At 42.3% G+C, this 16,035-nt stretch overlaps 1 protein-coding gene across 1 annotated transcript in view; it reads right to left on the bottom strand.

The window, feature by feature from the left end:
- Window positions 1-2,151: 2,151 nt before the first annotated feature.
- LOC116267539 (KH domain-containing protein At4g18375) overlaps window positions 2,152-16,035 on the bottom strand; it is a 36,420-nt gene continuing 22,536 nt past the window's right edge. Inside the window, exon 8 of the mRNA XM_031649316.2 lies at window positions 2,152-2,668. Coding sequence (XP_031505176.1) covers window positions 2,537-2,668 — 132 coding nt within the window. The 3' untranslated portion in view covers window positions 2,152-2,536. The remainder of the gene's footprint in view (window positions 2,669-16,035) is intronic.

Consider the following 16,035-nt stretch of genomic DNA (forward strand, 5'->3'; position numbering starts at 1 on the left):
ATATCTCGAATCACTTGCTCTTTGCCCACGCTGATCCTCTTAATCTCTCACACATGGCTTTTACTCAGTATGAGGCAACATCTTGTCTGTCCAACTTCAGAAAGCATAGTCTCAGTGTACTCGATGCCAGTGGAAGGAAAAGGTTCACCTTTATAACGCCTTATTTGGGGCCTTTATCATTCTTATCTGCATAGGTAATACCTTTCTGCAACGGCAGAGAGTCAACCGCATTAGTACGGCCTCCCAACCTTCCACGATCTACCACTATCCGTCCTAGCGTAAGCCTGCCCCCACTTCCTTCAAAGCGGCCGGACTTTCAATGTGCCCAGCTCCGTATGATGTCCTATGCCAGAATCACATCAAACTGATTCACTTCTGTGGCCACCTCAAGGATACCACGGTTCAAATGTTTCTCTATTATTTTGAGAATTTTTTTAATTATTTTCAAATTTTATTAGTTCATTTTTCGAAGAAATGAATTTTTATAACTTTTTCTTATTCCCAAACGATTTAGACGAATCGGTCAATAGGCATCAATTCCTAATATATTCTTACCACCTGTTTTCTATTTTGAGAACCTTTTTCATTTTTCTACTTCTCCATCAAAAGAAAAAAAAAATCCCATGTCTATGAAGGTAAAATCTGAAAAGTGGAAAATAATTTTGCAAGAAATGTTTTCAAGAAATATTTTACATGAGAAATCTTTCATGCAATCAAACGGGGGCGTACAGTGATAAGCAAAGCAGCATGAAACATAAAACCTGGATTGCTTTCTACTGCCACTGTCCTAACCGACGGTTTGAATCCAGTACGGATGTTTTCTGGTGGATGTTTCACCTTAAGAAGGTATCACTGCGTGACCCTATCTGCTCCCACGGACAGCAGTATCACCACAAGCACATTTTCACGATACTGGCAACTTTTAAGCAGAAGAGTAGCCGTAAAATTCCAAGTTTAAGTGCTGCCAGATCATATCCACTCTTCAGTTCAATGAACCAGCCAAATGAACGATAAGACAAGGACAAACAAACTAACGCACACCAATAAGGAATTAAAGAGTGAAAAGACACGGGCAACTCCTTTTGGCTTTTCTTCAAATCCGCAGCAGCTTCTAGAATCTATATACACTGTATAGAGTTCAGGTTTAACTGCACATACAGGAACCTTAAGAGGTTCCACCGAACACATACCCATAAAGAAGACAACTATGCACAGAAATGTAAGCATAGTCTTGTAGCCGACATCCTAGCAGTACCTCATCCTAACTTTCAATGTGAGGGTAGTAGTTAGTCCCAATTTTCATCCTGAAATCCGTCAGAAACTAGACCCTATCTTCTCAAAAGAAAATTATCAGAAACCCATGGGATGAACCATTAGAACCCGTTCACAAAATCCACTCCTAAAAAAAAAAACAGGTTAAGAACCCCCGAAACCATGAAGTAGAACCCCTCAGCCTGCAGAAAGAACGGACACCACAAGAAATTTGACCAGAAGTGAACATGACATCAACGTGTGAAAGACAGTAGAAGTCACACTCTTAGTAGATGAATATGGAGAGGTTCACATGGGAAGGAAAGAAGGAAAAAGAGACAAGCTAGAACATGTGGTGACCTGACAGAAGACAAAGTTCGATGGTTTTAATGTTCATGACAAGAAATTGAACACAACCAGCACACTGCTAGTTGAAGCTTGGTGTAAAAGTAAGAGATTTGAGAGCTGAAGAAAGTAAAAGAAAGTTCGGAAACCAAATTTTAGCATTTATATTTGATAAGAGCAGCTGAGAGCCTGAGAGCACTGTCTAGTACACTTCTGACAAGACCTCAAGCTTCTTAAAAAAAATGCCAGAAGCTTTTTCAGCAGATAACAGGAAGAAGCTTTTTTCAGACCAATGACAAAATGTTGTTGCCATCATGAAAATTGGAAACAAGAAGAGAGCTGTACAGTATACTACTCCCCATTGCACAATCTATTCCGGAATGGAAGTTAATCATCTTGGGCCTATTCAAAAACCATGCCCAGAATGGGAAATATACCAGCAATCAGTTAATAATTTGGAGGAACCTATGCACAAGGTAAAGCAGAGACCAATTTCTATGGACAAAGTGTATATACAAAATATGAGCAGCGAGCACGAAGAACAACGCATGAAAATAAGAGTAAAGTTCCACATGAGCATCAATTAAGAACATGGAGAAATATCAGAGCAGCAGGACCCATTTACTGATTTGGAGTAACAGAAACAAAATCATCATGCAGGAGGAATGAATGTAGACGTATGAGATATTAGCTGGAGACAAATAGAAGGAAAAACCATGGAAAAAACCCTAGAAACTGCCAGCTATGACATTCCATCATGATAGACAAGGGAGGCAGAAATAAAAGGGATACTTTGCGATCAGACACCTCTAGAGGACATACCTAACTAGTATGAAATGAAAAAACAAAAAAGCTATTGGAGCTCAAATGGAGAAAACCCTTGAGACAGACATGGTGAACAATAAAACAAGGAATAACCCCAACAACGCCCAAAAAACAGTTACGTGGACATTATAAATGCCTGGAGCAAGTTCTCTGCTGTGCGTTTCTGCTCTGGAGTACCAGATATTTGTGCTATTCGATCTGAACGAGAAGTTTTGGACTCAACAATCTCGATCACTGCCCCAGAGATCTGGAAGAAAAACAATATTAGCACAAACAGAAAAAGCAATTTAAGAAAGGAGAAAAGATATTTCAGCTTATCTATATATAACACAGTAAATTTATCACATGGGTACCGCTGTAAAGGCAGCTTACCCGTACCAGTTGGGTACGACACCAGTACTAGTACTGTCCCAGGCACTTCTTGGGTACTGGTCAAACAGTATTGGATATGGTCAACGTACCCGAGACCATATCCATCTATTTTAAGATTTAGTCAAAGTTGACTGAGTCCTTTCCTAACCAAAATTAGGATTTCCATTTTTTTTTCTTAACACCATTTACACCCGGGAAATGCATACAGAGCTGTATTTTCATATTTTGTTCCAATATCTGTTTAGAATCTATAACTTTTGATTCTTTGAATCATGTCAAGAATATGTTATTTTGTTTGTTTGAATTCATATTTCATGTTATATGTACATATATATATATATATATACACACACACACACACACACACACATAACCGTACCCCGATACCCAAGTTTTTTGAAAATAGTCTGAACCCCTACCCGCATCCATACCGGTACCCGTACTTGTACCTATGTGACATAGAGAGTAATGTTGAAAGCATTGAAGAGCCTACAGTCTCCAAAATTTGACTCAGTTATGAAACTAGAGTCCTTTCAGTACATTTTAAGTCGGTTGCAGGAAATGTCGATACTTGTCAAATTCAAAAACATCCTGACATTAAGTATTTGATTTACAGCTAACATCACACAAATGTTTAGCAAACATCAAATAACAAGTAAAAATGCTGCTTAGCAAAACTACCCTAGTTCATCATTGCATGGAAAAAAAATCACTGAACTAAGAATGTTCTTTTCTATGAACATCCCAATAATCAGTACTGCAAATGAATGCTCATATCCAGTCAGTTCACAGTTCAGTGCTAACTACGAATTTAGCTTTCAAAATAAAGGAATTGCTGCAGACAGTTGTCTACACACATGACCAAATCAAACGAGTAAATGTGCACACATGCACCAAAAACATAGCACACTACTCCCCCCTCTGTAAGTTTCGCATTGAATCAACATTATCTTTTCTGATGATGTCTCGGGTTAATGAAATGGATCCATTCATTGTTCATGAAGCTCGAGAAAGACTGAATACAAATTCATGGTTTCTAATCCAGTTTCAAATTTATAATGACACTGTGTTTGCTATTTGGTGAATCAAGAATCAGCAAAAATGAAAATGATCTTAAATGCTAATCAAACAGTTCCTAAACTGATCAATCGCCATCAAACTTGAAAGCAATTGCTAATTAAGGTTCTTATTGTTAAATGAAAAAGTAAAACTGTAAAGCCAAGAAGACCTGAAGAGAAGACGCAACAGTTTATTTGAAGCTCTTGCACTTGCAGCTCTCTCTCTCTCTCTTCAGTAGGGTGGCTATTAAGAAACATGTGCATGTGCTCTTTCTCTTTATATACACACACACACACACATATGATATGTTCTGGCATATAATATATCTATATAATGTTAAATGTTAAGAAATAAGGACGTTTAGGAACACTTGCGTCTTATTAGTTCGGCGCCTCATTAATGGCAGTATTTGTTATTTTGTTTTATTATTTGGTGTATTTTTGGTTCCAATGTAATTATGTTTAACATATACGAAGATTAGGGTTAGGCAGCAGTTACTTCTCTCTTCTCTCTGCCTCAGCCATTCCAGCACTTCTTCCTCTCCTTCAACTCTGTTTTCAGCATATGCAATCTGTGGTTCATCTTCTATACGCCTGATTCTTTAATATAATATATATATATATATATATATGTATATGTACATATGTATAAATCTATTTTGTATAGTTCTGTGTTCCCTTTTATCTCTAGCAAACTAGTTGTCTGGTACAACCAAGACTTGGACTAGCCATTGGCTAGTCCCAACAGCTAGCTCCTCCTCCTCTAAGTAACATACCATCCCATTCCGTGTTATGCTTCTTTCGAAGCTTTTGTTGAATATTACTACACTTTCTCATTCAGTTCCACGGTGTTCAGTTATTGACATTATCGTCGAATCAATATATTTTTGTTGACATTTCTGTCAAGATCTAAATGGTATCAGAACCATGGCTGAGGTTCCTGCTTGTTTGCCTCTGTAGAAATAATAGACGCGCAAGAACGGAAGATCGAACACAGATGTAACGTGGAAAACCCTCAACTAGAGGGAAAAAACCACGGGTGAGGAGGTCTGGTGCCCACTAGCCGCCAGACTCTCTCTCTCTTCGAAACTTCATTCACACTTAAGATTAGGGTTTACAATGATATAAGTATGCCCAAACCAGGACATACTGGATCGGGTCCAGACCCACACCCATACATCAAGATCCGTCAACACTCCCCCTCAAGTTGGGCATACATATCAAACATGCCCAACTTGGATACATTTCTCTCGAATGAAGTTGAAGATAGAGCTTTCGTCAGAACATCAGCTGTTTGGTCTTCAGATCTCATGTAAGGAAGTACAAGTTCTTTAGCATCAATTCTCTCTCGAATGAAATGCCGATCAATCTCAACATGCTTTGTTCTGTCATGAAGCACAGGGTTGTTGGCCAAGTTGATTGCCGACTTGTTATCGCAATACATCTTCATTGGTTCTTCAACCTTTATACCAATATCAGTCAACAATACTTTTAGCCACAAAAGCTCTGAAACTCTCATAGCCACTGCTCCGTATTCTGCTTCAGCACTGGAACGAGAACAAATATCTTGTCTTTTACTTCTCCACACTATGAGATTCCCTCCCAAATAAATACGATAGCCAGAGGTGGACCTCCTAGTGTCAATACAGCCTGCCCAGTCTGCATCTGAATAACCTTCAATCCCAAGAGTGTCTTGCTTGACATACAAGAGACCTTTGCCAAGATTTCTCTTCAAGTAGCACAAGATCCTGTCAACAGCCTTCAAGTGGGCATCCGTGAGAGCATGCATGAACTCACTCATCACATTCACAGCAAAGGTAATATCAAGTCTAGTGAGAGTAAGATAAATCAACTTCCCTACAAGACATTGATATCTTCTTTTGGCCTCTTCACAAAGAGGCTCCCCATCTCTAAGACTTAGCTTATGGCCAGCATCTAGAGGAGTAGAAGTTGGTCTACACCCCAATTTCCCGGTCTCCTTTAACAAATCTAGAGTGTACTTCCGTTGATTTAGCACAAGGCTAGTCCCAAACCTAGCAATTTCAATGCCAAGGAAATATTTCAACTTACCAAAGTCCTTGAGATCAAACTCGATCGCCAACAGTTTCTTTAACTTAATTATTTCATCTTCATCATCACCTATGACAATCATATCATCAACATATACCAAAAAAATAGTAACTTTTTGCTCATTTCTCTTCACAAAGAGTGTATGATCTCCATTACCTTGATGGTATCCACATTGTCTCATGACAAGTCTAAGTCGTTCAAACCATGCTCGAAGAGATTGCTTGAGCCCATATAAAGCTTTCCTTAGCTTGCAACATTTTCCAGGTTCCTCATATCCTGGAGGCATACACATATATACTTCCTCTTCAAGGTCTCCATTGAGAAATGCGTTCTTGACATCAAGTTGGTATATCTTCCACTCCTTCATCACAGCTAAGGAGATAATGACTCTGACAGTCTTCATCTTCGCAACAGGAGCAAAGGTCTCCAAATAATCAATCTCATATTTCTGACTAAACCCCTTGGCCACAAGACGAGCTTTGTATCTTTCAACACTTCCATCTGGTTTGTACTTGATGGTGTAGACCCACTTAGATCCAACCAAGTGAGCCGCCTCAGGAATCTTTATAATTTCCCACGTCATGTTTCTTCTCAGGGCTTCCATCTCTTCTTGCATTGCATAAGTCCACTTGGGATCACTTTGAGCCTTAGCAACATTCCTGGGAATCATAGCCAAAGAAAGAGAAGATACAAAACATTTGTAGTCCTTGCTCAGTCTAGAATATGAAACAAAGTTACCAATAGGATGTTCAGTACATGACCTGACACCCTTTCGCAGGGCAATGGGAAGCTCTTCACTTGCAATAACAGTCTGAATCTCTTCTTCAACAGGTTGCTTCTGAGCACGACTTGGGTCATCCAGGGAAGGACTAACTGGATTGGGAGTAGAATTCTCACCACCTGTCATCTCATCAGTACAGACTCTTCGCCTAGAGTAAACTTGCCCAAACAGACGATTGCATTCCTCTCCTGCCCCAGTAGAACACTCTCCACTTCTTTCTTGTTCAAGAACCTCAATAGAAGGACCAACGGATTCACGCTTGTAGTCTAAAAAATCTGTAAACAGAATTTCCTGACTCGAAGAATACTCTTCCTTTGACATAGAATTCTCCCCCTTTGACGAAAGCTTATACCCATGAAAGACTTTAGGATCGCCGATCATGTGGTGGGTAGCACCACTGTCGATGATCCACTCTCCCATACGGAAATCCGCCATCACGTCGATAGAACACCCAAATTTCTCCTGCAGTGACAAAGGGCAGCCCCAGCGAAGCAGGCAGATACGCTGGCGGCGCTGACTGGCACAGCAATGCTGGACAGACAGTAACAAGTCGTCTGGCAGCAAGAAGCAGCGACAGCAGGGCGTCTACAGTGACTCTCGAAGCACTCCAGCAAAGACGATAGAGCAGAAGGCGTCGGGTGACGATAAGGGCGACGTGCAAGCAGGCTGAGGGCGACATTGAAGGAGACAGACGATGGAGACCCCTCAGGCGACCGCAAGAAGGCAGAGGGACGCAGGGAGTCGGGCGACGAAAGATCACGGCGGATATAGTCGAGCGACCAGTCAACACTGACAACTCTGGATAGAAGGGCGACGCTGGGTATAGTGGATCCTGAACAAACATAATCGAGCAATGGACCAGGCATCGCCACGTCGTCTCAGTGAGCAGCAACTTGGACGACGTTGGAGAAGATCAGTCGCGCTGGAAAGAAAAAAACGGCAACAGCGCTGAAGCAGAATGAAGACACGTCAAACGGAAGCAGGAACCACAGGCGGTCAGGCAATGAAGATTCTGAGTAGCGGAGGTGTTGGCTGGAACTTCACGGCAACAAGCAGGGCAGAAACAGAGAGCCGCCTGAAAAGAGAGACGCCGGAACTCCAGACGGTGTCCAGAACGTCGCCGAAACTCCAACGGCGTTGAGTACGTCGCTGGAAAAGACGCCGGAACTCCAACGGCGTCGAGCGATGATCTAAGTTATGCGATGAATAGTGTTGGCCAGCCGAACACGTGGTAAGAACCGTCGGGCAATGGGCAAAGAACAGTAACGACACGAGTCCTCCTCCCACTCGAACACAACAGAAGCAAAAAAACGAACCAGTCACGCTGGAACTTCACGGCTCTGATACCATGTAGAAATAATAGACGCGCAAGAACGGAAGATCGAACACAGATGTAACGTGGAAAACCCTCAACTAGAGGGAAAAAACCACGGGTGAGGCGGTCTAGTGCCCACTAGCCGCCAGACTCTCTCTCTCTTTGAAACTTCATTCACACTTAAGATTAGGGTTTACAATCGTATAAGCCCAAACCAGGACATACTGGATCGGGTCCAGACCGGGACCCATACATCAAGATCCGTCAACAGCCTCCTTGTTGATGATCTTCTGAAAATGTTGCTGTTGTTGTTGTATGCAGCAGAAACCTGCTTGTGAGACATATGAAGATGCTGTCATCAAACTTCTAAGTTGTGTGGGAGCTTCTGCTAGTTGCCTTTTTTGTGGCTTGTTGATCAAAGCCCTTCTAAAATTTATTTGGTATCTTCAAGCTGCTCAAAAATATTTCTTCAAGGTGTGGTTATCTCAACCTTGATCACTCTTTTGTAGAAACGAAGGATAAGGATTTTGGTTGTGTCAATAAGCCCAAACGTATGTCAAATGGACCCTTCAAAAAGGGGGCAGCACCCGCATTGCGTAGACGTCGGTGCGGCTCCAACTCGCACCCCAGCCGCACCCCCATTCTATTCCCTTTCAATATTTTTTTCCTCTTTTCTTTCTTCCATCTCTCTCTTTCTATTTCTTTATTTACAGAAATAACAAACTAGGCTAAGAAACGACGAAACGACAATATAATTATACATACACTATGAATATATATATATATATAGATATAGATATATATATATATATATATATGTATGCCCTTGTAACCAGACCCAATTTTTTTTGGATCTGCTGCATCAGCACCCGCATCCTCACTGGCACCCACTCCCCACATCTGTGTGACGTAGCCCCAAACTTTCTTGTTCTAAGTTCCAACCATAGAACATGGGTTGCCTCTATGGAGCATACTTTTTAGGGAACAAATCTTTGGGGATATGCTAATGGATCCAAAGAGAAACCAGTCAACCATCACTTGTTCTGCCAAAGAAAGTTCAGGGGAAAAATTGGAGAATCATCCGATAACGACAAAAGAGAAAAACCATCAATGACTATTCTACAAAGTGGAGAGCTTGGAAATTTGGCCACCACAAGGCCACTCATTGGGTTCAAGCGAGTGTTAATTTGGCTACTCCACACCACAATTTTAATCTCAAACTAGCTTGTGATGCTTGAAATTATATCAAATAATCAAAGAAACATTCACCTTGAAGGAAGTTGCTCACATAGCAAATCTTCAAAGAAATGTCAGCTTAGTCAACAAGAAGAAAAGTGTATTAGTTAATTTTACAGAGATATACAATTATTGGATCAACTTCTTTTGTATGAATCCAAGTGGACAACCAATTTGGCTCTTAGAAAACTACAAGTTGAAGAAGACAAACTCTACATGGAGAAAGACCACACAGTATTCAAGAAGTTGTCACTGAACTAACCACGGAAGAAACAAAGATTTTCAAGTCAAATTCTAAGAATGATAGTGTTCTTGCCACGTCAAAACCAAGAAACAATGTGAATCCTTATAGACCAATTTCAACAAACAAAAGTTACAAAAACAATGAAAATGTTACAAAAACATGGGGTGTCATTATTATAACATTAGATCAAACAATCAAGAAGAAAAGAAGAGAAAATTGTTATTGTGGAGAACAAAGAAGAATCTTCGTTAAGTGAGATTCAAGCATCTATGAGAGGTATGCAAGCATCTATCTTTCAACTTGTTCAAGCTCTTCAAGCATTGGTCAAGGGGAATTCCTTCACCAAAGCTGCCATCTCAACAAATGAGGGTATAGTTTCTTGGTCTTTGGACTCTGGCGCCCTCTTTCACATGATTGCTAATGAATTCATGCTTACTAAATGAAAAGTGTAAACCTATTTATTTTAGCAAATTTTTCCCTATGGCTCATCGGACAAGTTGAGGCATTAAAAGTACTAGAAAACTTGCAAGGAATTTTCAAATTTTTCAATATTAGATGTATATCCAAGTTAAATTAAATAATTTGTCTAATTCTCAAATAACTGACTACAGGTGCAATGCAATGTTCTCTTCTCATCTCAGGAGAGCAATGTCTGGGATTGCTACTCCAGCATGCGTATTGGGGAAGACCATATAAGAGGAGATTTGTACTACATAGATTTTGTTGACTTCAGCCAAAAAAGTTTCTGTCATTTTGTGAACAAAATAGACACAAATCTTCTTCACAAAAGACTAAAGCATCTTAATTTAGAGAAGCAGTCTTATCTATCCTTTGCTAAGGAATTTTGTGAAGATAATTTTCTTTGTAAGAAGTGTATTTTAAGGAAAATTAAAAGTCTAGCTTTTGGTTCAAGAAGTTCTCCCCACTAATCCCTTTGAATTGATCCATTCAGAGGTATGAGGACCGGCACACGTCGTCACCATGTATAAGTTATAACCATAGTGACATATATCGCGTCTTTCCAAAAAAAAAAAACTCGATAAAAATGCAAAAAAACACTTTTTGCAAGACGTCAAAATATCGTGTTTTTTATAAAAAAATAGTAAAATGAAAAAGATGTGAAAAAAACAAGTTTTTTTGTGTTTTTTTCGCAGCTTTTTTGCTATGTTTGGATAACTTTCCCAACGATAGCATGACAGTAATATTGAAAAAAATTAATGTGAAAATACAAAGAAACCCTAGACTGCTTTGAACTTTGGAGGAGACGAGTTGTTTAAAATTTTTAGAGAAGAAGAAAACATTTCGGTGGGAAGAGGGCTCATCTCAGTGTTTGGATTTGGGGGAAAAAACATCAACGTTGGAGTTATGCATGAAGATCATGCCAAAGCGGTTGAACATTCCCACAGAGGTACTGATTGCTGGAAAATCTTGTCGTACGTATTGCTGCAAGCTTAGAACATTTATCTAAAATAAGCTTTCTGCACACCCTTTTCCAACATAAACATTCATTTCTTTTGGCTTGTTCAGGCCCCATTGTTCTTTCGTGTTTCTATGATTATTGCTGAAGCTAACATTCGAGGTTTCAGAATTTCGAAAATCCCTAAACACATGTATATATACTACACAAACTGATTGCTGCTGATTGCTGCAATCATCTTATTAGTTTCTCATTTTTCTATTTTCATCTAATTTTTAGTAATTTTTGTTGATTTTTTAAAATTTGTCGTTTTCTTCCTTTTATACCAAAAAGAACGATCACGCCGTATTATACCTGAGAAAAACCTCACCACTTAAAACCCGAGAACAATATATATGACTGTTAGAATATGTTGTTGTGGGAACCGGGTCCATATCTGGACCCGGTTCTATGGAGCGCAGGTACCGAGGCGGGCTCGGTACCCTAGGCGGCTTCTCCTCTCTCCCTCTATATATTGTCCTTATGTGTAAGTGTTGAATTAAGTGGAATAACATTTTCTCTCTCCTAGGGTTGCGGTTGTGCACCTAGGTTAGAGCTTCTCTGTGGTTTTTCACCTCTCTTTGAGGTTTTCCACGTATATTGTGTGTTCCTTCTCTTTCTCTCCATCTTGGTGTGTGTTTCTACATGGTATTAGAGCCAACGCGTGAGAGATCGTTGGTGTGATCGTCGTGTTTCCGCCGGTTTTTTGCCGCTGCTGTTTCCTCCGTTTTTTTCTCTGCCGCTGCTGCGCCGTCGCTCTCTGCTGCGCCGCCGCCGTCCAGCGCTGCCAGCTGCGCCGCCACCGTCCAGCGCTGCCAGCGGCGCCGCCATCGTCCGGCGCGGTTGTTCTCTGCTGCGTTGCCGTTGTCCATCACTGTCGTTGCCCACTTCAGCGCCGCCGTCGTCCCGCGCCACCGCTGCCCATCACCGTCGCCGTCCATCGTTCCCAGCGTCGCCCAGGAACGTCGCCGCCTGCCTTCCGTAGCCGCTGCCTCATTCCCGTCGCCTCTGCCTAGTTCTCGCCGCTGTGCCTCTTGTTGCTGTGTGCGTGTTTGTGATGGCAGACGCGATGGGGACTCAAAAAGATGCTGTTCTTGACGCGGGCAGCGCTTCCAAGACTGAGAACGTGCCGATCCAGGTCACCTCCATCCGTCTGACCAAGGACAATTACCTATCTTGGTCTGCCGCTCTCGAGATTGGGATTACTAGCCGTGGGCGTCTCTCTTACATCACTGGCGACAAACCTGCGCCCATCAAATCTGATCCTCATTGGGCAACGTGGGCGTTGGAGGACAGCCAAGTGAAGGTCTGGATTATCAGCTCTGTGTCCTCCGATATCCAGCCCCTCATTCTGCGAAAGCCGACCTCTTTTGATATGTGGACTGTGCTTGCGAAGATGTATGGTCGCAAGAAGAGACATCTGCGTACCTATCAGATTAAACACAGTATTTACTCCCTGACACAGGGTGATTTGTCTGTTGCTGCCTTCTATGCTGCCCTGAAGACCAAATGGGAGGAGCTAGATTATCATGTGACTGATGAGTGGAAGTGCGGTTCAGATCATTCCCTCTACTGGGAAAAGGAATGGATGGACCGTACGTTTTTGTTTCTGGGAGGCCTGCGGGATGAATTTGAGTCTATTCGTAGCCAAATTCTTAATGGTGATGAAATTCCGGGGATAGAGGAAGTATATGCCCGAGTTGAGTCTGAAGAACAACGTCGCCAGGTGATGCATCTTGACACCGGTCATGGCCCTTCTGCCTTTGTCAGCCGTGCCTCTGGGACTGGGCAGCGTCCTGCCCGGCATTGCACTCATTGCAACAAGTTGGGGCATTCGGTGGATTTCTGTTGGGATCTTCATCCCGAGAAGAGACTGGTCAGAGGTCGTCCTCCCTCTGGCAAGCGTAGCCCTTCTGTGTCTGATTCCAGTCAGAGCAATTCTTCTAGTGGTGCAAAGTCCAAGTTGTCCCCTGCTCAACTCAAGGAGCTACAGGCGTACATCAGCCGCCTATCTACTACCCTTGAGGAGTCCTCCACGTCTGAAGGGGCTCAGCTAGCCCAAGCCCTCGTTGCCTCGACTGATCAAGGTAACCCTTCTCTTGGTGATTGGATTGTTGATAGTGGAGCCACTCACCACATGACAGGGGACTCTAAACTCTTTCAAGAATATCAACTTTCCTCTGGCAAGCAACGCGTGTCTATGGCAGATGGGTCTTCTATCTCTGTGGCTGGGAAAGGGAGCTTGTCCCTGTTGAACAAATACCGTCTCCACAATGCCTTGCATGTTCCAAATATTCCTGTGAACCTACTCTCTGTCAGCAGTATTACTAAAGAATTAAACTGTAATCTAATTTTCTCTGCTGATCATTGTTCCCTGCAGGACTTGGTGACGGGGAAGAAGATTGGGATTGGTTCGGTTACTGACGGGCTCTACAGATTGCCGGTACAAGTTGCTTCAGCATTGATTTCTGCCACGAGTGGTCACTTGTCTGGTGTGAATGATAGATCTACTGTTCTGCGATGGCACGAGCGTCTTGGACATCTCCCATTTCAGTTAATAAAGAAGTTGTTTCCTCATTTGTTTGCTTCTGTTTCCATTGACTCCTTCGCTTGTGAAGTGTGTCAATTGGCTAAACATGTCAGGGCTTCGTACCCTATCTCATTGAATAAAACCACTCATCCGTTTGCCTTAGTTCATTCCGATGTTTGGGGTCCTTCTGGAGTACCCACGTGTGGTGGTTGTCACTATTTTTTGACGCTTATTGATGATTACTCTAGATGTACGTTCGTGTACTTATTGCGAGACCGTAGTCAGGTTCCAGCAGTTGTGAAAAACTTTGTTGCCTTTGTTGAGACTCAATTCCATACGACTGTTCAAGCTTTCCGTACGGATAATGCTAGGGAATATGTCTCTCAATCCCTTGATGATTTCTTGAAAGGCAAGGGTATTGTTCATGAAACCTCTTGTAGTTATACCCCTCCTCAAAATGGTATAGCTGAACGTAAAAATCGTCACCTTTTGAATGTTACCCGGGCCATTATGTTCCAACGCCATGTCCCGAAGCGGTATTGGGGTGATGCACTTCTCACTAGTGCACACCTCATTAACCGTATGCCTACTAGGGTGTTGGATGGTCAGTCTCCTTATTCTACCCTGTGGCCCACTCAGAATCCGTGGCCTCTTACTCCTCGTGTCTTTGGGTGCAGTTGTTTTGTGCATAATCATAGCCCTACTCTCAAAAAGCTTGATCCCCGGTCTATTAAAGGAGTGTTCTTGGGGTACTCTTCCACTCAGAAGGGGTACAAATGTGTGGATCCCACTACTTCCAAAGTGTATGTTTCGAGGGATGTCACATTTCATGAACATGAGTCGTATTTTCCGGTGAATCCTCTTCAGGAGGAGTGTATTGGGCACAAAGGGGAAGAGTATTTCTCTAATCAGCTGATTCAGTTTATGGAGTTTTTGGACTACAAGGTTAGTCCCAGTGTGATTGACACGGTCACGGTCAGTAATGAGAAGGGCAGTTATATGGAAGGGGTCACGGTGGATGCTCAGCCCACTGTTGCCAGGGATCACTTGTTTGGCCAGGTTTATGTCAGAAAGGAGAAAGCTACAGTGGAAGATGTTGGTGATGAGGATAGAACCAATCCCAATCCCGTGATCTCCCTGGATGACCCAAGTCCATCGAATGGAGAGCTCCCCATTGCTTTGCGCAAAGGCACCAGGTCATGTACTTCTCACCCTATTCAGAGATTTGTTTCTTATGCTAAGCTCAGTACAAATTACAAATGTTTTATCACAACCTTATCCAAAGTTGTTATTCCCAGGTCGGTGGATGATGCTAAGGATGATCCCAAGTGGTTACATGCTATGACGGAGGAGATGGGTGCGTTAGCTAAGAACAAAACATGGGAAGTGGTTGATATCCCTAAAGGGACACACTTAGTTGGCTCTAAGTGGGTGTACAACGTGAAGTATAAACCTGATGGCACTGTAGATCGATATAAAGCTCGTCTGGTTGCAAAGGGGTTCAGCCAGAAGTATGGGATTGACTATCTTGAGACCTTTGCCCCTATTGCAAAGTTGAAGACCGTGAGGGTTATTCTTGCTCTTGCTGTGCACAGGAAGTGGCGCATGGACCAGCTTGATGTTAAAAATGCATTCTTGAACGGCCATCTGGAGGAAGAAGTCTATATGAGCATGCCTCCCGGGTATGTTCAAGAGGGAAAATGTTGTCACCTCAAGAAAGCTTTGTATGGCTTGAAGCAGTCGCCGAGAGCATGGTTTGAGAGACTAAGGATCGTTATGAAGTCTACTGGGTACAAGCAAGGAAATGGAGATCATACCCTATTCATAAAGCAGAGAGATGGTCTGGTGAGTCTTCTCCTTGTCTACGTTGATGATATGATTGTCACTGATAGTGATGAGGAAGAAAACAGGAAGATGAAGGAGAGATTAACTAAAGAATTCGACCTCAAGGATCTGGGTAAACTGAGATACTTTCTGGGGATAGAGATTGCTCGATCAGAGACAGGGCTGGTTATGAATCAAAGGAAGTACACTCTTGACTTACTAAAGGAGACAGGTAAACTTGGTTGTCGGCCCTATCTTACTCCTATGGAATCAGGGACTAAGATAAGTATCAAGACAGGCACTATTCTGGATGAGGAAGGAAAAGGGCGATATCAGAGGCTAGTAGGTAAGCTTATCTATCTTACTCTTACTCGCCCTGATATCACGTATGCGGTAAATGTGCTAAGTCAATTTATGCATGCTCCCACGGATTGTCACTGAAAGAGTGCAGAAAGAGTGTTGGGATATCTAAAGAATGACCCAGGAAAAGGACTGCTGTATACTCGACAAGACAAACTTACTATTGAGGGCTACTCAGATGCAGATTGGGCAGGTTGCACTGACACAAGGAGGTCCACTACAGGGTATTGTATCTTTCTTGGAGGTAACCTAGTTGTTTAGAGAAGCAAGAGGCAAGAAGTGTGTTCGAGGTCTAGTGCTGAGGCTGAGTACAGGGCTGTTGCAATGGGAGTTACAGAGATGCTGTGGCTGAAGATCCTTTTGACTGA

The sequence above is a fragment of the Nymphaea colorata genome, chromosome 14 (genome assembly GCF_008831285.2).
Source record: "Nymphaea colorata isolate Beijing-Zhang1983 chromosome 14, ASM883128v2, whole genome shotgun sequence".
Taxonomy (NCBI): domain Eukaryota; kingdom Viridiplantae; phylum Streptophyta; class Magnoliopsida; order Nymphaeales; family Nymphaeaceae; genus Nymphaea; species Nymphaea colorata.